This window comes from Neopsephotus bourkii, unplaced genomic scaffold (assembly GCF_033783945.1).
Source record: "Neopsephotus bourkii isolate Nb327-2 ecotype Australia unplaced genomic scaffold, CSIRO-AGI_Nbou_v1 NB_2, whole genome shotgun sequence".
In the NCBI taxonomy this organism is placed as follows: Eukaryota; Metazoa; Chordata; class Aves; order Psittaciformes; family Psittacidae; genus Neopsephotus; species Neopsephotus bourkii.
In genome coordinates this window covers 650,412-671,233 of record NW_026900519.1, presented here as the reverse complement: position 1 = coordinate 671,233, position 20,822 = coordinate 650,412, and the positions used below count along the sequence as shown (strand labels likewise).

The following is a 20,822-nucleotide window of genomic DNA, read 5'->3' as shown; positions in this document are numbered from 1 at the left end:
CGGCTGTGAGAACAGGGACATCGCTCAGTGCAGGGGGCAGAGAGAGGGGAGCACAGGGGACACCTGGGTGACCCAAATGGGTGACACCATGACTGAGCCCCTGCCCCACTGAGCCCCGCAGCCATGGGCGGTTGTTGGGACGGCAGGGATTAGGAAGCGGAGCACAAGGAGCGGGGGGGGGGGCAGGACGATGCCTTTTCCCATCCTCCTGTTTTTTGGAAGCCTCTGAAGCGTTTCTGTCGACATTTCCCCAAGCCGTCAGGCTCCGGAGCCACCCAGCCTGAGAGGCGGCCGCGGCCGCAGCCCGGAGGCTGAATCACGGCAGCCCCTGGGGGCTGAGGCCGCCCGCGGTCCCGACCCACGGCCCGCGGCCCCCCGGGAAGCCACCCCGGGCCTGGAGCCAGCCCTGGATGCTGCGGAGGGGGGGGGGGGATCGCGGAGCCCCGGCTGCCCACCTGCGCTGCCCACAGCCGAGCCCCTCCGCTTCCACCCGGAGCCAAGGATCGCAGGCATAGGATGGGGAAGCAGGGAGGGGTGGGCTCCCACGGGGCAAGGAGTGACCCCCGCCGTGGCTTTGACACAGAGGCCATGGCCAGCTCCAGCAGGGGAGCATCGGGAGGTGGCTTGAGGCTGTGTTGGAGGGTCAGGGGGGAGATGGGGGGACAGTGGTGCTGGGAGGAGGTGAAACAACACCAGTCCCCACTGGTGTCACCTGGACCATGGCTTGAGGATGTCACCCGCCCCGTCTCACAGCAGCATCCATCAGGACGCGAAGCTGTGGGATGGGGACAGGACGGGGTGGACACACACACACACACACATAGATCCAGCCCTGCCCTGCCTGAGGTCCCCAGACGCGGGGGTCAGGATCCGGCCCCACGGCAGCGCCGGGAGCAGCCGGAGATGACAGAGCCGCGCTCCGGCTCTGAGTCAGCGCCCGGGGCAGATGCGGTCAGCGCTGCCCTTTGACAGTGACCTTTAACGGGCCGCTCCTCCTGCCCACCAGCCCGCAGCCCCAGGCAGGGGCAGGATCCGGCCCCAGCGTCAGCGCGGGGGTCCCTTGGGGCTGGCGTGGTCCGGCTGCCCCCCCCCTCCCCGGCGTGGCTCAGTTCCCAGGGCCTTTGCCCTGTTCCAGGGCAGGATCCGGCCGTGGGGCCAAGCTCCCAACGAGCCGCGAGGTCCCCGCAATGCCCAGGTGGGATTGAGCCCTCCCCACACAGATCCAGGCCCCCGGGGTGGCCCTGGTGACACCCCCAGACCTGGGCTGAGCATCCTCAGTCTGGCTTCCCACCTTCCTGCCAGCCCTCCATCATGTGTCACTGCGGCTGGGCCCAGCACATCTACCCTGAATTAATCTAATTACTTGATTTCCCAGCCAGAGCTCACTCCATAAAGTCCTTGGACAGAGACAGCATCTGGCTCAAGGGCCAGGGTGTAAAAAACAAACAGCAAACCCCCCCCAAACCCCAGAAAAGGCAGGAGGAGAGGCGCAGCGGAGCTGCCTCTGACTGCCTGCATCCTTTTAAAGTGACCTGGGGGAAAAATAAAGAGGCTAGAAATGCAAAGAATCCAGCAGTCAGAGTTTGCTTTATATTCCTCTCAGTCACATTTCCACATCCATGGGTAATTTATAACCCGCTTAACCCCTTCCCTGCCACCCCCCATAGCACAACCCTTGCGCTCAAGAGCATCCTCGCTGCGGGCGGCCGCACCTTCCTGCCTCTGTTTGCTTTGGGAAGCACAAAAAGGCCCGGGATGGAGTTTGCTGATCTCTAGAAGGGGGGGAAAATGTGGTTGATGTCGAGGGGGTGCTTGAGCAGGAGGGATGGGCTGGGACACGGCGGGACCGCGGGGAGCTTCATGAAAGGCTCTGGGAAGGGAAATGTAGGTCAGTGGTGATAAACGCGAAGGGCTCGGGTGTTGCTGGAGAGGGGAGGAGGGAGCGCAGCAAATATTTGCCAACCGGGGTGTTCCTGCCTGGGCATGGGCTCTGCCGGTGCAGGCTGAGAGCATGGAGCGGGGCCGGCGCCCGGCGCGGAGCGGGCAGGTGCGGTGGGAGCGATGCGCAGGGGGCGGCGCGGTGCTCCCCGCGCTCCGTCCGTTGGGACCCGGTCCTGGCCGGGGGTCAGGGCTCCGGTTCTAACACCCCCCCTTACCCCCCTTACCCCCCGGAACCTCACCTGCGGCCGCGCGGTGCCGTGATTTACGGTGACAGCCCCCAATCTACCCCATTTACTTGGCCATTAGTCACCGGTGCCGGACACGAGGCCGAGGGGCTGGCCGGGCTCCAGGAGGGGAAGGGGGGAGCGGGGGGACCTGGCAGCCCCGCCAGCCCGGCCCGAGCGCATTTTCTCCCGGCCCTGGTTTGATTAACAAGATGAATAAGCTGGCGGAGCACAGCGGGGCGAGGAGAGGCCCCACTCCCTGCTCCCGGGGGGGGGACACACTGGGCTCTGCTCCCCCAGCCACCCCCGAGGGGATCCGGCCACCCGCACCCCTCTGCCCCTGCCCCGGGATGTGGAGCCCCCCCACCCTCAGTCCTGAGCTGGGACCCGGAGATCCCCCCCTCTTCTCCACGCCGGGGTCCTGCCATGTGTTCCCCATTAGGGCTGGAGGTTAGCGAAGCCCCCAGCCCTCCTCCTCCTCCTCCCCCCGGGCCTGCTTTGGGGTGCTGCCATAAATAAGGCTCATGGGCAGGGCAGCGGCGAGCGGGGCCAAGCCTGCGCCTTTTATGTCTCTTAAACCCTGGGAAATCAAAGCTGTAAATCTGGGGTGTCAGGGAGGGCCCAGTGCCCCGGCTGGGGGGGCCCCGCGGGGCGAGGGTGAGGAGGGTGAGGGTGCGATGCACGAAGGCAACTCGGGGAGGCCCCGAGGGCCGTGGAGGGTGACACGGGTCGGGCTAACGCTGCCTGGGGACAAGCCCCTTTGTGCCCTCCTGCGGTCCGGTCCCTGGGGAGCCTGTCTCTGTGTGCCCTGGTCCCCCCAGATCCCCTCTTCTCCCCAGTCCTTTTCCTCTGTGCTGCTGGTATCAGACCTGTTGCTCCCCCCATCCCTCTGCACCCCAGGCCTGCTGTGCCCCTCCGATCCCTGTGTGCCCCCTGCTTCCCTCGGGGTCCTTCACAGCCCCCGGTCCCGCTGCACCTTCTGGTCCCCGTGCATCTCCCGGTTCTCCCGCACCCCCCAGCGCTCCAGCACTCCCTGGTCCACAGCTCCTCCTGCATCCCGGGGTCCCTCCGCATCGCCGGTGCCCGCGCACCCCCATCCTTCCGCCCCCCCTCCAGCACCGCCCGCCGCTCCCGGTGTCGGTGTCGGTGTCGGTGCCGGTACCGGCGGAGCTGCGCAGGCTGCGGCTGCGCCCCCGGCTCCCCCCGCCGCCCCCTCCCGGCGCACGGCGCGTCACGGCGGGGCCGGTGGCGGCGATGGGTGCGCTCCGCTCCGCGCCCGCCATGGCCGCCCGCAGCCCCCGGGCCCTGCTCGCCCTCGGCCTGGCCCTGGCCGCCGCCGCCGCCGCCGCCGCCCCCGACCCGTTCTCGCCCCAGCTCGGAGACACCGCCGGGTGCCGCGGGCAGTGCGGCCGCAGCCTCCCGCACCGCGCCGCCGCCGTGAGTCACCGGGCACGGGGGTACCGGGGGTGCCGGGAACAGCGGGGGGGGGGGGGACTGGGAGCAGCGGGGGGCACCGGGAGAATGGAGGGTACCGGAAGCATCAGCAGCATCGGGAGTACCAGGGGCAGCAGCGGCACCGGGGGGGGGGAGGCGGCAGGGGTACCAGCAGCATCAGGGGGATGGCAGCAGCAGGGGCATCAAGAAGGGGGGGGACGGACCTGGAGCACCGGGGGCACATGGGGGGGAGCAGGAGTACGAGGGGCACCCACCCTGTACCGGCATCGCCACCGTCACACGGCCCCACACCGGCCACCCCCCCGCGGGCAGCACCATGGGGGCACTGGGAGCACCACGGGAGCCCCGGTTTTCAGCACAGGATTGGGGGGGGGGCCCGCGGTGGTTTCACCCACCCCAGCTTTGGGGAGCACCCAGGGCTCAGCCCTGCAGGGACTGGGTGCCCCCAGGGGCTGCCCCGGGTTGGGGGTGCTGGCAGGCTCCGAGCAGCTGCAGCGGGGATGGGGATGGAGCCGGGTGCTCGCTGCTGGGCATGGAGCATCGCAGAAGGCCCCGGATCAGAGCCGAGCCACGCTGGGGGCCGTGGGGTGGCACCGGGACCATTCCCGAGCCCCGGGCTGGATCCAGGCCAGTGCCTTGGGAAGAGCCCACCCGGGCCCTTGTGCCGGTGCCGGCCTTGCCCTCGCTCCCACAGCACAGACACCCCAAACCTGCACCCGTGGAGGTGCAGTGACCCCCCCGTGTACCCCCTCTACTGTGCTCCCAGCACCCACAGTTCATGCATCACCCCAATGCTCCCCCCCCCCAGCCCCCCAAGTCCATGCTGGGGCCCAGCCAGTGCCAAGCACCCCAACAGAGAAGGGGGGACCTGCCACATCCTCAATGGGGCCGCAGACCCCACCACTGGGTGCAAACTGTGGGGCGAAAGCAGCTCTGCCCCCCCCCACCCCCCGTGCCATCCCCCCAGGTTTGGGGTGCCAGCCCCCGCCATGGTCCTGCCTTGTGCCCCCAAACTGGGTGTGTGGGGGCTGCAGTGGGGGGGGGTCCGGCGCAGCCACGGGGCTGAGCCTGGTGCCAGCTCCACGCTGTCCTCCTCCTCCTCGCTGCAGGATGCTGTTCTCAACGCCTGTTACCGGGGCTGCCGGCTGTTCTCCATCTGTCACTTCGTGGATGTGAGCGCCGAGCTGAACACAACCAGGGCCGAGTGTGAGGCAGGTGAGGAGCCGGTGCCTGCGCGGCCTCCGCACCCCAACACCCTCCCGGGGGGTCCTCCACATTCCGCTTCCCACCCTCCCAAGCATCCTGCCCCGCGCTGTGCCCCAGGGCCGCATCCAGACCCTGCTGCAAACCCAGCCGGGGGCACGCTTACACCCAGAGTGTGAACTGGGACGGGCTGGGGAGTGCTGGGGTGCTGGGCTCATCCTGACCCCCCTCCTGCCCTGCAGCCTGCACTGAGGCCTACAGCAGCGCAGAGGAGCAGTTTGGCTGCGTGACCGGGTGCCGCAAGCAGCTGCCCGAGGTGGAGAGCAGGAAGGAGAAGGTGAGGGCCGGGGAGATGGGGAGGCCCCGCTCATCCCCTTAACCCACCCAGCCTGCCCTCGGTGCCACCAAGACCTGTCCTTGCATCTGGCTGCTTCCCCAAAGGGTCTGAGGGCAGGAGGTGGTAGGGGCTGGATGTAACAGTCCACATATGCAGCCCATCCACCATCCATCCATCCATCCATCCACCCTCCATCCATCCATCCACCATTCACCCTCCATCCATCCATCCACCCTTCCATCCATCCGCCCTTCTATCCATCCATCTACCATCCATCTACCCACCATCCATCCATCCATCCACCCACCCATCCATCCACCCACCATCCATCCATCCACCCTTCCATCCATCCCCCATCCATCCATCCACCCTTCCATCCATCCATCCACCCACCATCCATCCATCCATCCATCCATCCACCATCCACCATCCATCCTCCATCCATCCATCCACCCTTCCATCCATCCACCCTTCCATCCATCCATCCATCCATCCATCCATCCATCCCCCATCCATCCATCCATCCATCCACCATCCATCCACCCTTCCATCCATCCATCCACCATCCATCCATCCATCCATCCATCCATCCATCCATCCATCCATCATCCATCCACTATCCACCATCCATCCATCCATCCAACCATCCATCCATCCACCATTCATCCATCCACCATCCATCCTCCATCCATCCATCCACCATCCATCCATCCACCATCCATCCATCCATCCATCCAGCCATCCACCCACCCACTCACCCACCCATCTACCCACCCACCATCCATCCCTCCATCCATCCGTCCATCCACCATCCATCATCTATCCACCATCCATCCACCATCCATCCACCATCCATCCATCCATCCATCCATCCATCCATCAACCATCCATCATCCCTCCATCCATCCGTCCATCCACCATCCATCCATCATCTATCCACCATCCATCCACCATCCATCCATCCATCCATCCATCCATCCATTCATCCATCCGTCAACCATCCATCCACCCACCCATCCATCATCCCTCCATCCATCCGTCCATCCACCATCCATCCATCATCTATCCACCATCCATCCATCCATCCATCCACCATCCATCCACCATCCATCCACCATCCATCCACCATCCATCCATCCATCCATCCATCCATCTAAACATCCGAATTCCCAGGGGGAAGTTCTGACCGGTGACTATGGCAAATTCCCGTTTCAGTGTTACCCTTTGCAGCAGTTGGCAACACTTTTCCCTCCTACTTTTCCTCAATTCAGCTTTTGCCCAATTGCTGGAATCAGACCCTGGTCCCCCAGGGAGGAGCCTCCAGCTTTGTGCACGTGCAGATGAAGATCAATTTGTGCTGCAGGAAAGCCGCAGCTCCTTTGAGAACCCCCTTTGCAGCCTGTTTTTGAGACCTTCCCAGTATCTGACCCCATTTCCCAGCCCCTCTCCAAGGTTGGGATGAGCACCGAGGGGCCGCCAGCTGACGGAGAGGCCTGGGCCACCCCTTCACCCACCCCGAAGCATTTTTCCTCCGGGTTCCCATCCAAGCAGCAAAGCAGATTTAAGCATAATAATTAGACACAGAATCTGACCTATTTATTTCCTGTTTGCTGCTTTGACCGTGCAAGGGGCTGTCGGAAAATGTTCGGAGCCAGTGGCAGGGAGCAGCCAAGCGGATTCCAGCAGGGATGCTTTAAAAATAACAAACTGCCGCGACGGCCAAGAATCCAGGGCACCGCGAGGCTGCCAGGAGAGGAACGCCCGCGGCCGCTCCGCTGCTCCTGCCTATTGTTCCGAGAGCTGGTGCATGCATAGGGCTGCGGGGTGGCCGTGGGGACCACAGCCCCGGGGCCGGTGCACCTATTGGGGTTGGAGTGCAGGTCCTACACATCCCCTGTGCTGAGCCCCAGGTCTAAGCAGCCAGGCCACGTCGTTGGGGTGGATGTTGGCACTGTGGTGGGTGATGGTTGGCACCGTGGTGGGTGATGGTTGGCACCGTGGTGGGTGATGGTTGGTACCGTGGTGGGTGATGGTTGACACCGTGGTGGGTGATGGTTGACACCGTGGTGGGTGATGGTTGACACCGTGGTGGGTGATGGTTGGCACCGTGGTGGGTGATGGTTGACTTTGTGGTGGGTGATGGTTGACACCATGGTGGGTGATGGTTGGCACTGTGGGGATGGTTGACACCATGGTGGGTGATGGTTGGCACCGTGGTGGGTGATGGTTGGCAGTGTGGTGGGTGATGGTTGACTTTGTGGTGGGTGATGGTTGGCACCATGGTGGGTGATGGTTGGCACTGTGGGGATGGTTGACACCGTGGTGGGTGATGGTTGACACCGTGGTGGGTGATGGTTGACACTGTGGTGGGTGATGGTTGACACCGTGGTGGGTGATGGTTGGTACCGTGGTAAGTGATGGTTGACACCGTGGTGGGTGATGAGGGGATGGTGGTGACTCGATGCCCCCTGCTCCTCTGCAGAGCCTGGAGCTGAAGGTGCCAGCATTCTCCATGCTCGATTTGGTCTCCACCTTCTGCAACGACATCGTCAGCTCTGCCCAGAGCTTCATCTCCTCCACTTGGACCTTCTACCTGCAGGCAGACGATGGCAAAGTCGTGGTGTTCCAGGTGGGGGCGTCCCCGTGTTCCCTCTCTGATGGCTGTGAGAGGGGTGCGCTCCCCCTTGCTCATGGCTTTCTCCCTCTTTCCCTGCCGACCCACCAGTCCCAGCCGGAGATGGAGTATCCAGTCCTTGCGGTGCCGGAGACCCAGCCAGCGCAGCCAGGACCGGGACCTGGTCCCCATGTCCCCCAGCCCCACACAGGTTTTGGGGGGGTTTTGATGCTGGTTTTGTGGGCTTCCAATCCCTTCTGTCTCTCATCCCATTTCTATAGAGCTGAACAGGCCTGGCTACATTCCCATGCCCATGCAGGGGGGTGAGCCTGGACATGGGACCCGCTCCAAGGAGCTGCTGGGATCCCCTGTGGGCAGAGGGTTCCCGGGGGGAGAGGGGACCACTGGCACCCCTGCATCACACCATGGGGAGCAGGGCAGGGTGCCCACAGTGGGTGCTGGGCTCAGCATCACCTCTGCCCCTCCAGGCCCCCGGGGGAAGGGGGAGAAGCCCCCGGTGAAGGAGCCAAGGGGCAAAGCCAAGGGGCAGCACCCGGAGCCGCCGCCGCCGGAGCACGACTTCCTGGGCTGCATGTCCAAGTAAGTGCAGTGGGGCTGTGTGGGGATGTGCTGCAACAGGGCCCCCCCCACCCCAATTCCCACCCCGTGCCCTGCCATAAACCGGTCTCTTCTCTTTGGCGGGGGGTGGTGGGGTGCTACAGGCGCTCGGGCCTTCCTCGCTGGATCCTGGCCGCCTGCCTCTTCCTCTCCATCATGGTGATGCTGTGGCTGAGCTGTGCCAGCCTGGTGACTGCCCCCGAGCAGCACGTCAAGACACAGGTATATGGGGTGAGGGGTGCTCAGTGCAGCCGGGGGGGACCCTATGGGGGTCCCCAACACCCCAGGTCTCCCCGTCGTGGCTGGGTGAGCCTTGTGGGGCTGAGATGTGGCCATACAGAGTGTGTGGTCCCCAGCCATCCATACCGCGTGGTACTGCTCCAACCAGCCCCATGGTGGCCCTGGACTGCTCCAGGGCTGCACAATCCCCTCTTCCTCTCTTCCAGCCTCTGAGCATCAATGGGGACAAGGAGTACCTGGAGGACCTGGATGGCCCCAGCGCCTTCCCCCTGCCGCCCGTCATCGCCGTCACCCTCTGCCCCGATCACGGTGGCGAGGATGCGGGGCCGCTGCCCCTCAAAGTCGACCTGGACAAGACCATCCTGTAGCGCTCCCACCCCTTCCCGTCCCCTCTGTCACCATCCCCATGGCATCATCCCAGGTCCTGCTCCGCTGCCCCATGTCCCAGCTCCCGGAGGAGCATCTCTGGCTCTGGCACGGGGAGAGCCTGGCTCGGTCCCACTCCCATCCCCAGGGATGGCCACTGGGAGCCAGGCGGGGGCTGTCCCTGCTCCGTGGCTGTGCTGGTTGCTGGGATCCCGGTTTCCAGCACTCGGGAGCCAAGAGCGGAGCTGCCAGAGCGGGGAGGCCGGAGGAGCCCGTTCCGGTGACGGGGAGGTCCGAGCCCTCCCGACCGGAGCCCCCCGGGCCCCCTCCGGGCACGGGTCCAGCGCTGGGCAGGAGGGAGCCGGCTGCGGTGGGGGATGGAGAGCGCCTGCAGCGCTCTGGGCTTTGGCTCCGCACATCCCCGGCCTCCCACCTTGGGCTGAGCCTCCAAGGCGCCGTCTCCGAGCCCTGGGAACCCCCTTCCGCCGGCCGGAGCCGATTGCCTCGGGGAGCCGAAACGTGGCGAATGGATTTGGCGTTGGCAGCCGGCGAGGGGAGCGGATCCCGCAGCATCCGTGCCCACGCGAGGACCCAGCCGGCCCCTTCCCCTCCCTGCTCCGTGATGTCTTCGGGGCGCCTGGTCCCAGGGCCCATGGGTTGATGGTGGGACCAAGCAGGGGACCGGGTGGCGTTGGGCAGGAGGTGGGAGCTGCTGGGATGCCTCTGCCTGGGCTCCCCATCCCTGCTTGGTGCGGAGCTGTAGCTGACGGCAGGACCTAGCAGCAGCCGGCCTCCAGGAACCCGGGCTCACAGCCCTGGAAGCAAGGGCCCATCCCTAGGGTCTCCCAGCCAATGTGAGCCAGGGCATCTCCCCATCTCCCCACCATTCTCCATCATTTCATGGCTTGATCTGCACCGGCATGTGGTTCACTGGCCCCGGCGGTGGCGGTCCCTGCCATCCCCCCATCACCTAACACATCTGTACAGATTAACTTATTGTGACCCCCTCCCTGGGTTTTTAGGCTCTTTCCATGTGCTGGCTGCTCCCCGCGGTCTCGGGGGGCTGTGGTGTGGGGGGGCAGGGGGCTCTCGTCCCTATCCCACCACTGTTGTGCTGCTCCGTGTCACTTATACCCATGCGACATATCTGGGTTTGGGGAGCGGGGCTGGGGGCGAGGGGGGTCTCGTGTCTGTTTTGGGGTACACTTCTCATTGTCACTTGGCTCAGTGTAAAGCTCGTGGATTCTGTGGTGTTGTCCGGGCCACGGCGGCTCTCCCCATCCCTGGGGTGCAACCACGTGGGGCCGTGGGCTTCCCAAGGGCAAACCCAGCCCCAGGCTGGGCAGCGTGGGCAGAGGGGCAATAAAAGGTTTGTACCAGATCTGGATGAGTTTCTGGCTTCACTGGTGCCCATCACCAGCAGGTTGGAGTCCTTGTGTGGGTCTGTTCCCAGCTCAGGTCTCACCTTTGCAAGCTGAGCCAGGATGAAACCTCCAGCAAACTGGAGAGAAATCCCCTGCTTGGGCTGTTTTGGATGGACATGGAGCAATGGACATGGAGCGATGGACATGGAGCAATGGACATGGACATGGAGTGATGGACATGGAGTGATGGACATGGAGCGACGGAAATGGAGCGATGGACGTGGAGCGATGGACGTGGAGCGATGGACATGGAATGATGGACATGGAAAGGTGGACATGGAGCGATGGGCATAGAGCAACGGATGTGGAGCAATGGACATGGAGCGATAGACGTGGAGCAATGGACATGGAGCAACGGATGTGGAGCAATGGACATGGAATGATGGACATGGAGTGATGGACATGGAGTGATGGACATGGAGCAATGGACATGGAGCAACGGACATGGAGCAACAGATGTGGAGCGATGAACACGGAATGATGGACATGGAGCGATGGATGTGGAGCAATGGACATGGAATGATGGACATGGAATGATGGACATGGAATGATGGACATGGAGTGATGGGCATGGAGTGATGGATATGGAGTGATGGACATGGAGTGATGGACATGAAATGATGGACATGGAGTGATGGACATGGAGTGATGGACATGGAGTGATGGACATGGAGCGATGGACATGGAGCGATGGACATGGAGCCACGCTCCTCTGTGCTGCAGGGCTGGCAGGTCCCCTGCATCAAGAGAGCCAGCATCAAGTGTCCAAGGGGATTCTGTGCTCCATGGGGAGCTGGTGTGGGGTGGGTGTGCTCGGTGGGTGCTGGGAAGGTGTGGGGTGAGCAGGGACCTCTGCTGCGAGGAGGAGGAGGAGGAGGGGGATGCTGACCACAGTGGGGATGCCACAGAAAAGGGCTGGGGGACGAGGGCTTTTCCCACTGACATCACCCACCGGTGCCCGTTCCCAGGAGGAAAACCCCAGCACACACGGGGAGCCCCCGTGAGCCTGGTGAGGGCCGGGACGCGCTCCCCTGCGTTCCCACCTTTCCCCACACGTGGAGCGGGTCTGTCCTGGCGCGGCTCCCACGTCCACGCCCCAATGGAGCTCTCCCCATGCCAAGCACACACAACAGCTCACGCAAGGGCCTCCAGGCTCGTTTCTAGCACTTCAGTAGCTCAGCAGGGTCCCGTCCTCGAGCCAGCAGCAGCACGGGGCCCCCGAGGAGCTGGCGCTGGGAGCTGGCCTCGGCTCCTTGTTTAAGCTGGGATGCGGAGCCAGGAATGAGGAGGTGCTGCCCGCCCCCCGCGGGGCTGCGGATGGATGCTGGGGTGCTCGTTACGAGTCACAGCCAAAGAAAGAGCTCCAAAGAGCTGCCAGAGCACGGCCCCTGCTATCCCTGCCTCGGGATTTAGGCAGTGCCGGGGGGATGCTGAGCTCTGCACTCATCCAATGCTGGGGGGATGCTGAGGTCTGTGCTCATCCAATGCTGGGGGGATGCTGAGCTCTGTGCTCATCCGATGCTGAGGGGATGCTGAGCTCTGTGCTCATCCAATGCTGAGGGGATGCTGAGCTCTGCACTCATCCAGTGCCGGGGGGATGCTGAGCTCTGCACTCATCCAATGCTGGGGGGATGCTGAGCTCTGCACTCCTCAGATGCTGGGGGGATGCTGAGCTCTGTGCTCATCCAATGCTGGGGGGATGCTGAGCTCTGCACTCATCCGATGCTGAGGGGATGCTGAGCTCTGTGCTCATCCAATGCTGGGGGGATGCTGAGCTCTGCACTCATCCGGTGCTGGGGGGATGCTGAGCTCTGCACTCATCCGATGCTGGGGGGATGCTGAGCTCTGCACTCATCCAATGCTGGGGGGATGCTGAGCTCTGCACTCATCCGGTGCTGGGGGGATGCTGAGCTCTGTGCTCATCCGATGCTGGGGGGATGCTGAGCTCTGTGCTCATCCGATGCTGGGGGGATGCTGAGCTCTGTGCTCATCCAATGCTGGGGGGATGCTGAGCTCTGTGCTCATCCGATGCTGGGGGGATGCTGAGCTCTGTGCTCATCCAATGCTGGGGGGATGCTGAGCTCTGCACTCATCCGATGCTGGGGGGATGCTGAGCTCTGCACTCATCCGATGCTGAGGGGATGCTGAGCTCTGCACTCATCCGATGCTGAGGGGATGCTGAGCTCTGTGCTATCATGCTGGGGATGCTACTCTGCACTCATCCAATGCTGGGGGGATGCTGAGCTCTGCACTCATCCGATGCTGAGGGGATGCTGAGCTCTGCACTCATCCAATGCTGGGGGGATGCTGAGCTCTGCGCTCATCTGATGCTGGGGGGATGCTGAGCTCTGCGCTCATCTGATGCTGGGGGGATGCTGAGCTCCCTAAACGGAGGGCACAGGGATGCAGTTTGCAGCTCACTGCCTGCCCTGCCCATGTGGAGGATGCTCCAGTGCAGGAGGCAGTGTGTGCCATGGCCATGTTGCAGGGATGCTGGGGTGTGGGGCTTGCACGGGGTCCTCAGCAGGCTGCAGGGTGCCTCGGGGGCCCAGGGGTGCCTCAGGGTGCCAGGGTGTGCAGAGGGGGGTCGGGGCTGGCAGGGCAAGAGGGAAGGGCTGAGAGATGGGAGCCCATTGCTGATCAGGCTTTGGGGCAGGGACAAACTGGTGATGCAGGGGCAAGAGTCCCCGGGCCACAGCCAAGCCTGGGTGCCCCTGGATGGTGTCAGGGGGTGTCTTTCTCCAGCACCTTCCGCATGCAGACCAAGGTATCGGTGCTGAGCCCCATTGCGGGCTGGGTGAGGGTGCTGGCACCCCCAGACACCCTGCAGTGATGGAGCAGTGGCTGGGTGCCAGCAGGAGCAGACAGGGCTCGCTCTGCACCCCCGGCCAGGGGCTGGTGGGAAGGCACAGGATGGGTGCAGACAGCTGGAGACCCGGCTCCGAGCACGTCCCCTCCTGGGGTGGGATCCATGGACGAGCTCCTCGCCTTTGAGCTGGAGTCAGATTCCTCACTGCTGGCTCGGGGTGCAGGAACCATGCCCGGGAGCAGGTGAGCAGGGACCCCACTCTAACGAGAAGGAGACGCATGAAATCAGCTGGTTCCACTCCCCGCAGCAGGCAGCCGGGGCTTCCATCCGGTGCCTTTCTCCTTCTTGCTCCCCCTTTTTCTCACAGGAGAAGCAGGATTCATGGTGTGTGGCCCCATCAGCCATGGGTGAGCCAGCCCACGGTGGAATTGCACCCTCCAGCCCATGGCAACCATGGTGGGTCACATCCTTGCCGTGAGCATCCTTGTGCCCAGCCACAGGAACCACAGCTGGTTGGGGTTAGCAGCCCCATGGCTGCTCTCTCTGGGCTGCTTTGGGCTGTTCTCACCTCCACCTTCCTTTCTATCCCCCCAGCAAGTCTCCACTGCCTGGCTCTGTCCTGGCTCCACTTTCCAGAGCAGCCGGGCCATGCAGTGAATGCATTCCCACATGGATTTTCCTCCCCTCTTGCCATCTGCTCCCAGTGGTGTTGCTCACCCTATTTCTCATCACCTCACCCGTGCTGAGGAGGACCTGAGGAGCACTCACAGCTCCTTGTCGCACTGCTGGGTGTCCGGAGCCCTGTGCTGTGTCCCAATGGGATGTCTCTGCTTGGAAGAAGCACGGCCCATGGATGCTGCACAAGGCAGAAAGCCCAGGACTGGGGCAGCAGGGTGGGGAAGGGCTCAGAGAAGCCCCTGCCTTGCACATCCACACGTGCCAATCCCCATCTTCATGGTTTGTGGCCGATTCTCCCAGTTCAGAGTGGACGCGGTGTTGGTTCATTCGGGTCTGCACCCATTGCTCCCCTTCCCACTCACATCGCAGGGAGATGCTGCTGGACACAAAGCAGCCAGCGGGAGGTTTCTTATTCTTGCTTCATGTTGGAGGAATGAGGGTCTTTCATGAGAACGCACAACCCGGGTGAAACAGCAGCTCTGGGCCCTGCCAGAGCAGAGCTTTTGAAGATGATGGAGCAAGAGCCAGGGCTCCTCTCTCAGCTGGGGAAGGATGTTTTCGAGCTGCTCCAGCTGCCTCTCGCTGCCCCTGGCCCGGCTCCTGCTTGCACATGGCTGCAATCCGGCGCTGTCCTGACCGACACAGAGCTGTAAACTCAGCTTTAACTCCTGTGGTCGCCAGTCTCCATGCAGGGATGAGTGAGGGTGAGGATGCAGGTGAGGATGCAGGGGTTCAAACGAGCTCTGGCAGCATCGCTGCCTTGCAGCATCTTCCTGCAGCATGGGAGCTGCGCCCTTACCCTCACCAATGCTCCTTCAAACCTTACCAGGCACCACCCTGGAGCTGGCAGCAAGGCCTTCAAAGACAGAAACCTCGTGGTGCTGCCAAAACCAGGCAGCCAGGGAGCCCCGAGCCGTGGGCAGCAGCCACCCGGCAGCAACACCACCCATGGGTGCCCTCTGCCTGTCCTCCTTCCTATGACCTACCCCAAAGACTCGGAGCCACGGGTGATTCAACAGCAACAAACCCAAACGAAAAACAATCTCCTCGTGCTAATGGGATTGGTTCTGTCCCTACCACGCACATTCCAGCCCGGCTCGAGGGACCGCTCGGGGGGAAGAGGGGGGAATAATGAAGCCAAATTATTCTGCGTCTCCAAATGTCAGAGTTCAGCGCGGTGCCGCTGGCGGGGCCTGGCGCAGCTGCTGTGCCGTGGCCGTGCCGTGGGGAAGCCAAGCACCCTCTCGGCAGCCGGCGCGGCCGCCTGCGCGCATCCAGCCCGCCGCCAAGTGACATGCATTTTCCATTCCCTGGGCTTCATTACTTCTTGGAACGCAGACCTCGCTCGCCGGGCCATGAGGGGCTTCGCTTCCCTCCGTGTTTATTTTCGCTGCCGTGTGTTCTCCTGCCAGGTGAGGAGCGCAGCCAAGCTGGTCAGGGGAAGCAGGGATGTATGGTTGTGGTTTGGCCGGGTGGATGTGAACCAGGCTCCCTGGTTCTCTCCAGCGCCGGGGCCGTGCCGTTGCCTTCGTGGGGCTGACACGTGTGGGTGATGCTGCAGCACGTGCGGAGGGGCTCCGCTGGACCTCGCCGTGGGGAGTGGATGGAGCGCAGGGCTCATGGAGGAAGGTGCTCAGCCACTCCTGAGCAGCCCCCACGTTGCTCCTCCTGCTCGCCCTCAGTGCAGGGGCAGCTATAGCCACGTTATCAGCACAGGCGTGCGCACACGTGTGTGTTATCTGTCAGCATCACCGCTCCACGGGGTGGGAAACGCTGCCTGGCCGAAGAGCCAAGCTGTCTCCATGCCAGCACGAAGGGGATGCTGCTCAGCCGGTTGTGCCAGACCCTTGGCAGTGGCTCTGCAGGAGGAGACTGGGGACCTGCAGGGCTGGTCTGCGCCCCAGGATGGGTGGGAGACCTCATCCTCCTTGGGTACCACCACAGGGCTGGGGTCCCATGTTCACCAGGGGTGGTGGTGGTGTTTCATGAAGTTGCCTGTGATGGTGGCAACTGATAGAGATGGTGCTTGAGGGGAGAAGGAGAGGGTCCCACATTCACCAGCCCCCCAGAAGACACTAATGCCTCAGGGAGCTAAAACATCTCCAAAGCTGAACAGAACCGTGGGGAGATGCAGACAGGGGATCCTGATGGAGGAAAACAAAGGGGAGAAGGAGCAGCTCACGCGATGCCCCGGCTCCAACAGCGCACACAGACGCACCCAGCCCGCATGCTCAACCCCTCACACACTGGCAGGGATTACACAGGGATTAGCAGGGAGCAGCCCAGCAGAAATGAGAGGGGCTAACACCAGCCAGAAGCAGGGGCACCGAGAAAGCCCCCAGCACCTCCAGAACGTGCGATGGGTGGGAGATGGGGCAGCGTTCCTCACTGGTGCTGTGCAGGGAGCAAGAGGCAGGTCAATCCTCCCTAACAACAGCAAATAACGAATGGAGAGGCTTTGTGCTGGGGGAAATCTAGCAAGAACTGGGGAAAAATCCCCTCGTTGGCTGTCCACCTCCTCCTCCTCACACAAACGGCGTGGACCCACAGTGCTGGGAGGAATTCCTGCTCCTGAGGATGGATCGTGAAGGTTGGAGGAAAAGGCAGCGCTGCCAGCTCATGATTTTGTCATTAGTCTCACAGTGTTGGACGCAGATTTTAAAGCCCCAGCTGTGGGAGCCGTGGGATATGCGAGAGCTTAGCTTGCAGTGAAAGGTACATTGCTAGTCCTCGTGGTTTTCTTCTGGGGTGGAGAAGGTGAAAATATGACTCAAATACATCCTGATGGCTTGAAATGAAGACCAGAAAGAATGCAAATAGCTTGGGGTTTCCTATTATTTTGTTTTTTTAACCCAGTAAATTAAGATTGGGATTGTAGGGGCAGCCCATAGCTCTCCACAGTAGGAATACCAGGACTGCCTCGATATGATGTGTGCGGGATGAATGTATTAAAGTTGTGTGAGTTGCTCAGATGCTGTGCTAACACTGGTCGTAAAAATCACCTTAGATATAAGGCAGGCTTCTTGGGGAAGGGGCTAAGAGCACTCAACAAATAATGAACAGAAATAAAACCAAATATCAAATGGCTCATAAAATCAAATAATAATGGTAACTAAAAAGTTCCTGGATTTGCTGCCAGAGATAAAATCCCATCAGCGGTATGAAATAACAAGAAATACCCCCTTTTGGTTCCTTCCCCACATGACACAAGTCAGCACGCCTGGTCACCAGAGTAGTTATGGAATACATCTTCCTTCCAGCGTCTTATAAATGCATTTTTCATGCTTTGAGAGACCTTCTGGGGTTCAATTTAACTGGGATCTGGGGAACATGTGAAAGGCATTTACAGCATGCAGCACAGCCTGGCTTTTCCTGCAGGGGAAGCAGAGGTGTAACGTTCACAGCTCCCATCACCGACCCACCTGGGATGGAGAGGTCGGCAGTGAGTGGGCAGCGGGGCTGGGGTAGCTGTCAGCAGGGCTGCTTTATGGCTGTGCGCTTATTGAGCTGAAATGGATGCACTTAAAATATCTGTGTGGACCTAAAAATAATAAAGAAAAAGCATTTATTTTAAACCTTTTTAAGAGCGGGGTGTGCTGCGAGGCCAAAGCAGCCCCGGGAGGAAGCAGAAGGTATCGAATGAAGCAGAGCCGGTGTCTGAGGAAGCAGGATGAGCGCGAGGCGCTGGTAAGGAGGAGCAGGAGCCTCCGAACACCAGTAAAAGGCACGGTGGAACTGGTGTGGTGCTGGGAGGACTGGGGGGGGAGACACAGCAGCAGCAGGAAGGGCACGGTGCTGAAACGCCGATGACTTACAGCATCGGTGCTCATCCGCCACCAATCCCACGTGTCCTCGGCGTGCTGACATCTCCTCTTCTGTGTAGGTCAGGTCTAAAATAACAGGGCCCCGAGGTCCTGGCTGGGGTCTCCATGCACTGCAGCAATACAAATAGCAAATTAATAAGTCCTTGCTTCCCTTTCTCCCAAAGGTTTCACGAGGCTTAATTAATGAATGTCTGCGAAACGCATTTGGAGCTGGGAATGAAATGTGCTGTGGAAATGCCAAATATTTTTAATGCTCCAGCAGATTTAGAAGGTTTAAATAAGAAAAATACACAGCTTTGCCTCTGAAACAGATTGCTCTCCTTGAAGCAGAGGGCTCCAGAACATGAAGTTTTCATCAGGCTGACTTGAAAGGGTATTTTCACGGCTTTCCAAGCGCGTTTATTCTCATGTACGAACTCCCCCTTCCCCTCATACAGATGTGGACACGGAGGCATGGGAAATCAAAGCCATTTAGCCCCGGTCATTGGCAGAGCGATGAACAATTTCCTGCTGTCTGGATGCCCTCTGCACCATCCGCTCTCCACATGCGTGCCAGCTTTCGGAATTACACGGGCCCCGCGACGCTTGGCCTCGGGAGCGCCGCTGATCCCGACCATGTGTGATGGGGACGAGCGGTGGCGAAGGCGGCTTTGGCACCGAGGCGGCAGCGCCGGAGCGCGGGGCTCTGCGGTGACCGGACTGCACCCTCTGGAGGGTACTGCTGCTCCTGCACGGAGCACTCGGGGCAGGCAAACCCGGTCCAGACCGGGGCCGTTGGAGGCTCCGTCCCCGCAGCCCAGCGCTGGTTGCACACACGATGGTCCCTGCGGGACACGATGAGCCCCAAGCGAGATCCCGAGGGAACGGGTGGGACACGGCCATCGGCCCTGCTGGATAACGCCGGTTGTGAGGCTCTGCCATGGGGAGGCCCATGGGGGTCAGGTCACGCAGCACTGACACCCCCGCAGCTCCTCAGCCATGGGGCGATGGCAGACACCCCCCAAGTCCCGTCAGCCGTGGGGAAGGGACCCGCTCAGCGACCCCATGGCCATCGGGGGGTGACAGACCCCGGGACCCCGCAGTCGTGAGGGGGGGGACGGACCCCAGGCCCCCTCCGCCATGGGGCAATGACAGAACCCCCCCGAGTCCCTTCAGCCGTGGGGAGGCGACAGCCGCTGAGGGATGGGGCCAGGCCCCCAAGCCCTCCCAGCCACGGGGCAACACAGACCCCTGTGGGCCCCCCCAGGCATGAGGGGGTGCCGGGCCCGCAGCGCCGGTGGCCGCGGGGCGGTGACAGGCCGCGGTGGCGGCGGGGCGGCGCCAGGCCCGGCGGGCGCGGAGCGGAGCCGCTCATCCCCGGTGGCGGTGGCGGTACCGGGCCCCGCCGAGGGCCCCTCTCGCTCCTGCGCCTTTAACGCGGCGGCTCCCGCAGCCCGGGGCCCGGCGGCGCGCAGCGAACATGGCGGAGTCCGGCGGGGCCGAGTTCGCCGCGGAGCCGCCGAGCAGGTGAGCGCGGCCCGGGTGAGGCCTGTGCCGGGGGTCCCAGCGCCGGGGCGGGGCCGGGTGGGCCCGGGGCGGCCGCGGAGCTTCTCCGCCTTCCTCCAGCGCCCACAAGCGCCGCTGGGTTCAGTTGTGTGGCCTTTGTCGGTGCCGAGGCCGCTCGGCCGGGGTCGTGTGGGGAGGGGAGCCGGGGGGGGTGCCCTGAGCTCGGCCCGGCTGCTGAGGGCCTCTGAGAGAGCCATGGAACAACGGCATGGGTTGTGTTGAGGGGACCGTAAAGCTCCTCCAGCTCCAGCCCTGCCATTGGGACCCCTTCCACTGGAGCAGCTTGCTCCAAGCCCCTGTGTCCAACCTGGCCTTGAGCACTGCCAGGGATGGGGCAGGCACTGAACGGTGACAATGGATAACAGCGCTTCCCGTGAGGGAATTCATGAGGAGGAAGGCTGAGTTTGAGGGGGTTTTACTGTGAGTTGCACAGACCCCACCTGCGTTGGGTTTGTAGAGGCAGTGGGTTTGTAGATTCCCAGAAACACGGCGGTTTTGGTGGTTTGGGCCCCTTCTGTTCCACCCCAGCCCCTCGCCATCAGCCCCGTTCCCTGGTTCCTGCAGGGCCGCTCACCCTTTGGGTACTGGGGCGGGTGCTATCGGTGGTACCTGTTGGCAGCGGAGGTTCTGTTCCAGGGCTGTCCTCACCCAGTTCTGTGTTGGGCAGTGTTCAGCTGTGTTGTCTGCACCGGGATGCGGTGCTGTCAGCCTGGCCCTGCACTCAGAGCATCGTTTAGCCTCAGTTTAACTCTGTGTTTGCTCCTGGGTGTCACGCTGTGGAGAGGGAAGCTCTTACAGTCATTGCTGAGCACCGGGGAAGCCTGTCTGAGTTCTCACCTTCTCCATGTGTATATATATTTATATATACATTTTATTTCCCTTTTCCTAATGACCTCCTGTGTAAACAGTATGCTGTTGCCTGGGGTGTTTCATTTTATCTCTCTGCAGCTCCTTTCCTCCCTGCTCAGCACAGGAGCAGCAACAGGAACAGCAGCACTCTCTTCACACGGGTGCAGGGCCACTCGCTCTGGAGCTCCTCGGTACTGGATGTGTAGCACTGAGAAACGAAAGTAATTTGTTTGAGGGCTGTGATAAATCACCCGGCGTGGAGCTGCAGCAGCTCTGCTCCCCGAGCTGCAGCTCCGTTGCCTTCCCTATCGCTGTGTGTTTGTTTTCTTTGTGAGTTTTAAAGTAAAGCTCGCTGCAGTTTGGATGCTGCTGCTTGCTGGTTGTTAGTCTGTTGTAAAGGAGGGATGTCCTGGGGACAAACCTGATGGTGGATGTTGGAGACGCTGCATCGGCTGTGTAGGGCGAGAGGGGAATTGCAAGGGTCAGCAGTGATTCCTTGTTAGGTGCTTCCACTTGTGGCTTTTTTGCACTTAGTGAGTGTTTGCTCTCTATGGCAAAAGGACAGAGTCCTCTCCTGCTGTTACACACATGCCATTTCGGTGGTGCACTCAGACAGCACGGGCAGAATTTCCATCTTTGGAATTGCTACTGCATGGCTGATGCTGGTTCCTGTGCGTGTGCTGCCTTCCAGAGCA

At 62.0% G+C, this 20,822-nt stretch overlaps 2 protein-coding genes across 3 annotated transcripts in view; both read left to right on the top strand.

Annotated features, from left to right (window-relative positions):
* Positions 1-3,404: 3,404 nt before the first annotated feature.
* TMEM59L (transmembrane protein 59 like) lies at positions 3,405-19,041 on the top strand. Its single transcript, XM_061358281.1, has 9 exons — positions 3,405-3,602; positions 4,730-4,835; positions 5,066-5,160; positions 7,643-7,789; positions 7,886-7,985; positions 8,263-8,374; positions 8,497-8,614; positions 8,839-9,622; positions 19,031-19,041. The coding sequence occupies exons 1-8, from the start codon at positions 3,420-3,422 to the stop codon at positions 8,998-9,000; spliced, it is 1,023 nt and encodes a 340-aa protein (XP_061214265.1). The 5' UTR covers positions 3,405-3,419; the 3' UTR covers positions 9,001-9,622; positions 19,031-19,041.
* KLHL26 (kelch like family member 26) overlaps positions 19,038-20,822 on the top strand; it is a 17,283-nt gene continuing 15,498 nt past the window's right edge. The window contains exon 1 of one of the 2 annotated variants that reach the window (XM_061355586.1): positions 19,038-19,239. In XM_061355586.1, the coding sequence (XP_061211570.1) occupies positions 19,193-19,239 (47 nt within the window). In that variant the 5' untranslated portion in view covers positions 19,038-19,192. The remainder of the gene's footprint in view (positions 19,240-20,822) is intronic. The other variant, XM_061355439.1, reaches the window with a different exon arrangement.

Bases quoted from the DNA above. Each gene is read 5' to 3' on its own strand.
- TMEM59L (XM_061358281.1), top strand. From the start codon at position 3,420: ATGGGTGCGCTCCGCTCCGCGCCCGCCATGGCCGCCCGCAGCCCCCGG. The intron at 4,836-5,065 runs GTGAGGAGCCGG...CCTGCCCTGCAG, and splicing joins CAGGGCCGAGTGTGAGGCAG to CCTGCACTGAGGCCTACAGC. The intron at 7,790-7,885 runs GTGGGGGCGTCC...CCGACCCACCAG, and splicing joins GCAAAGTCGTGGTGTTCCAG to TCCCAGCCGGAGATGGAGTA.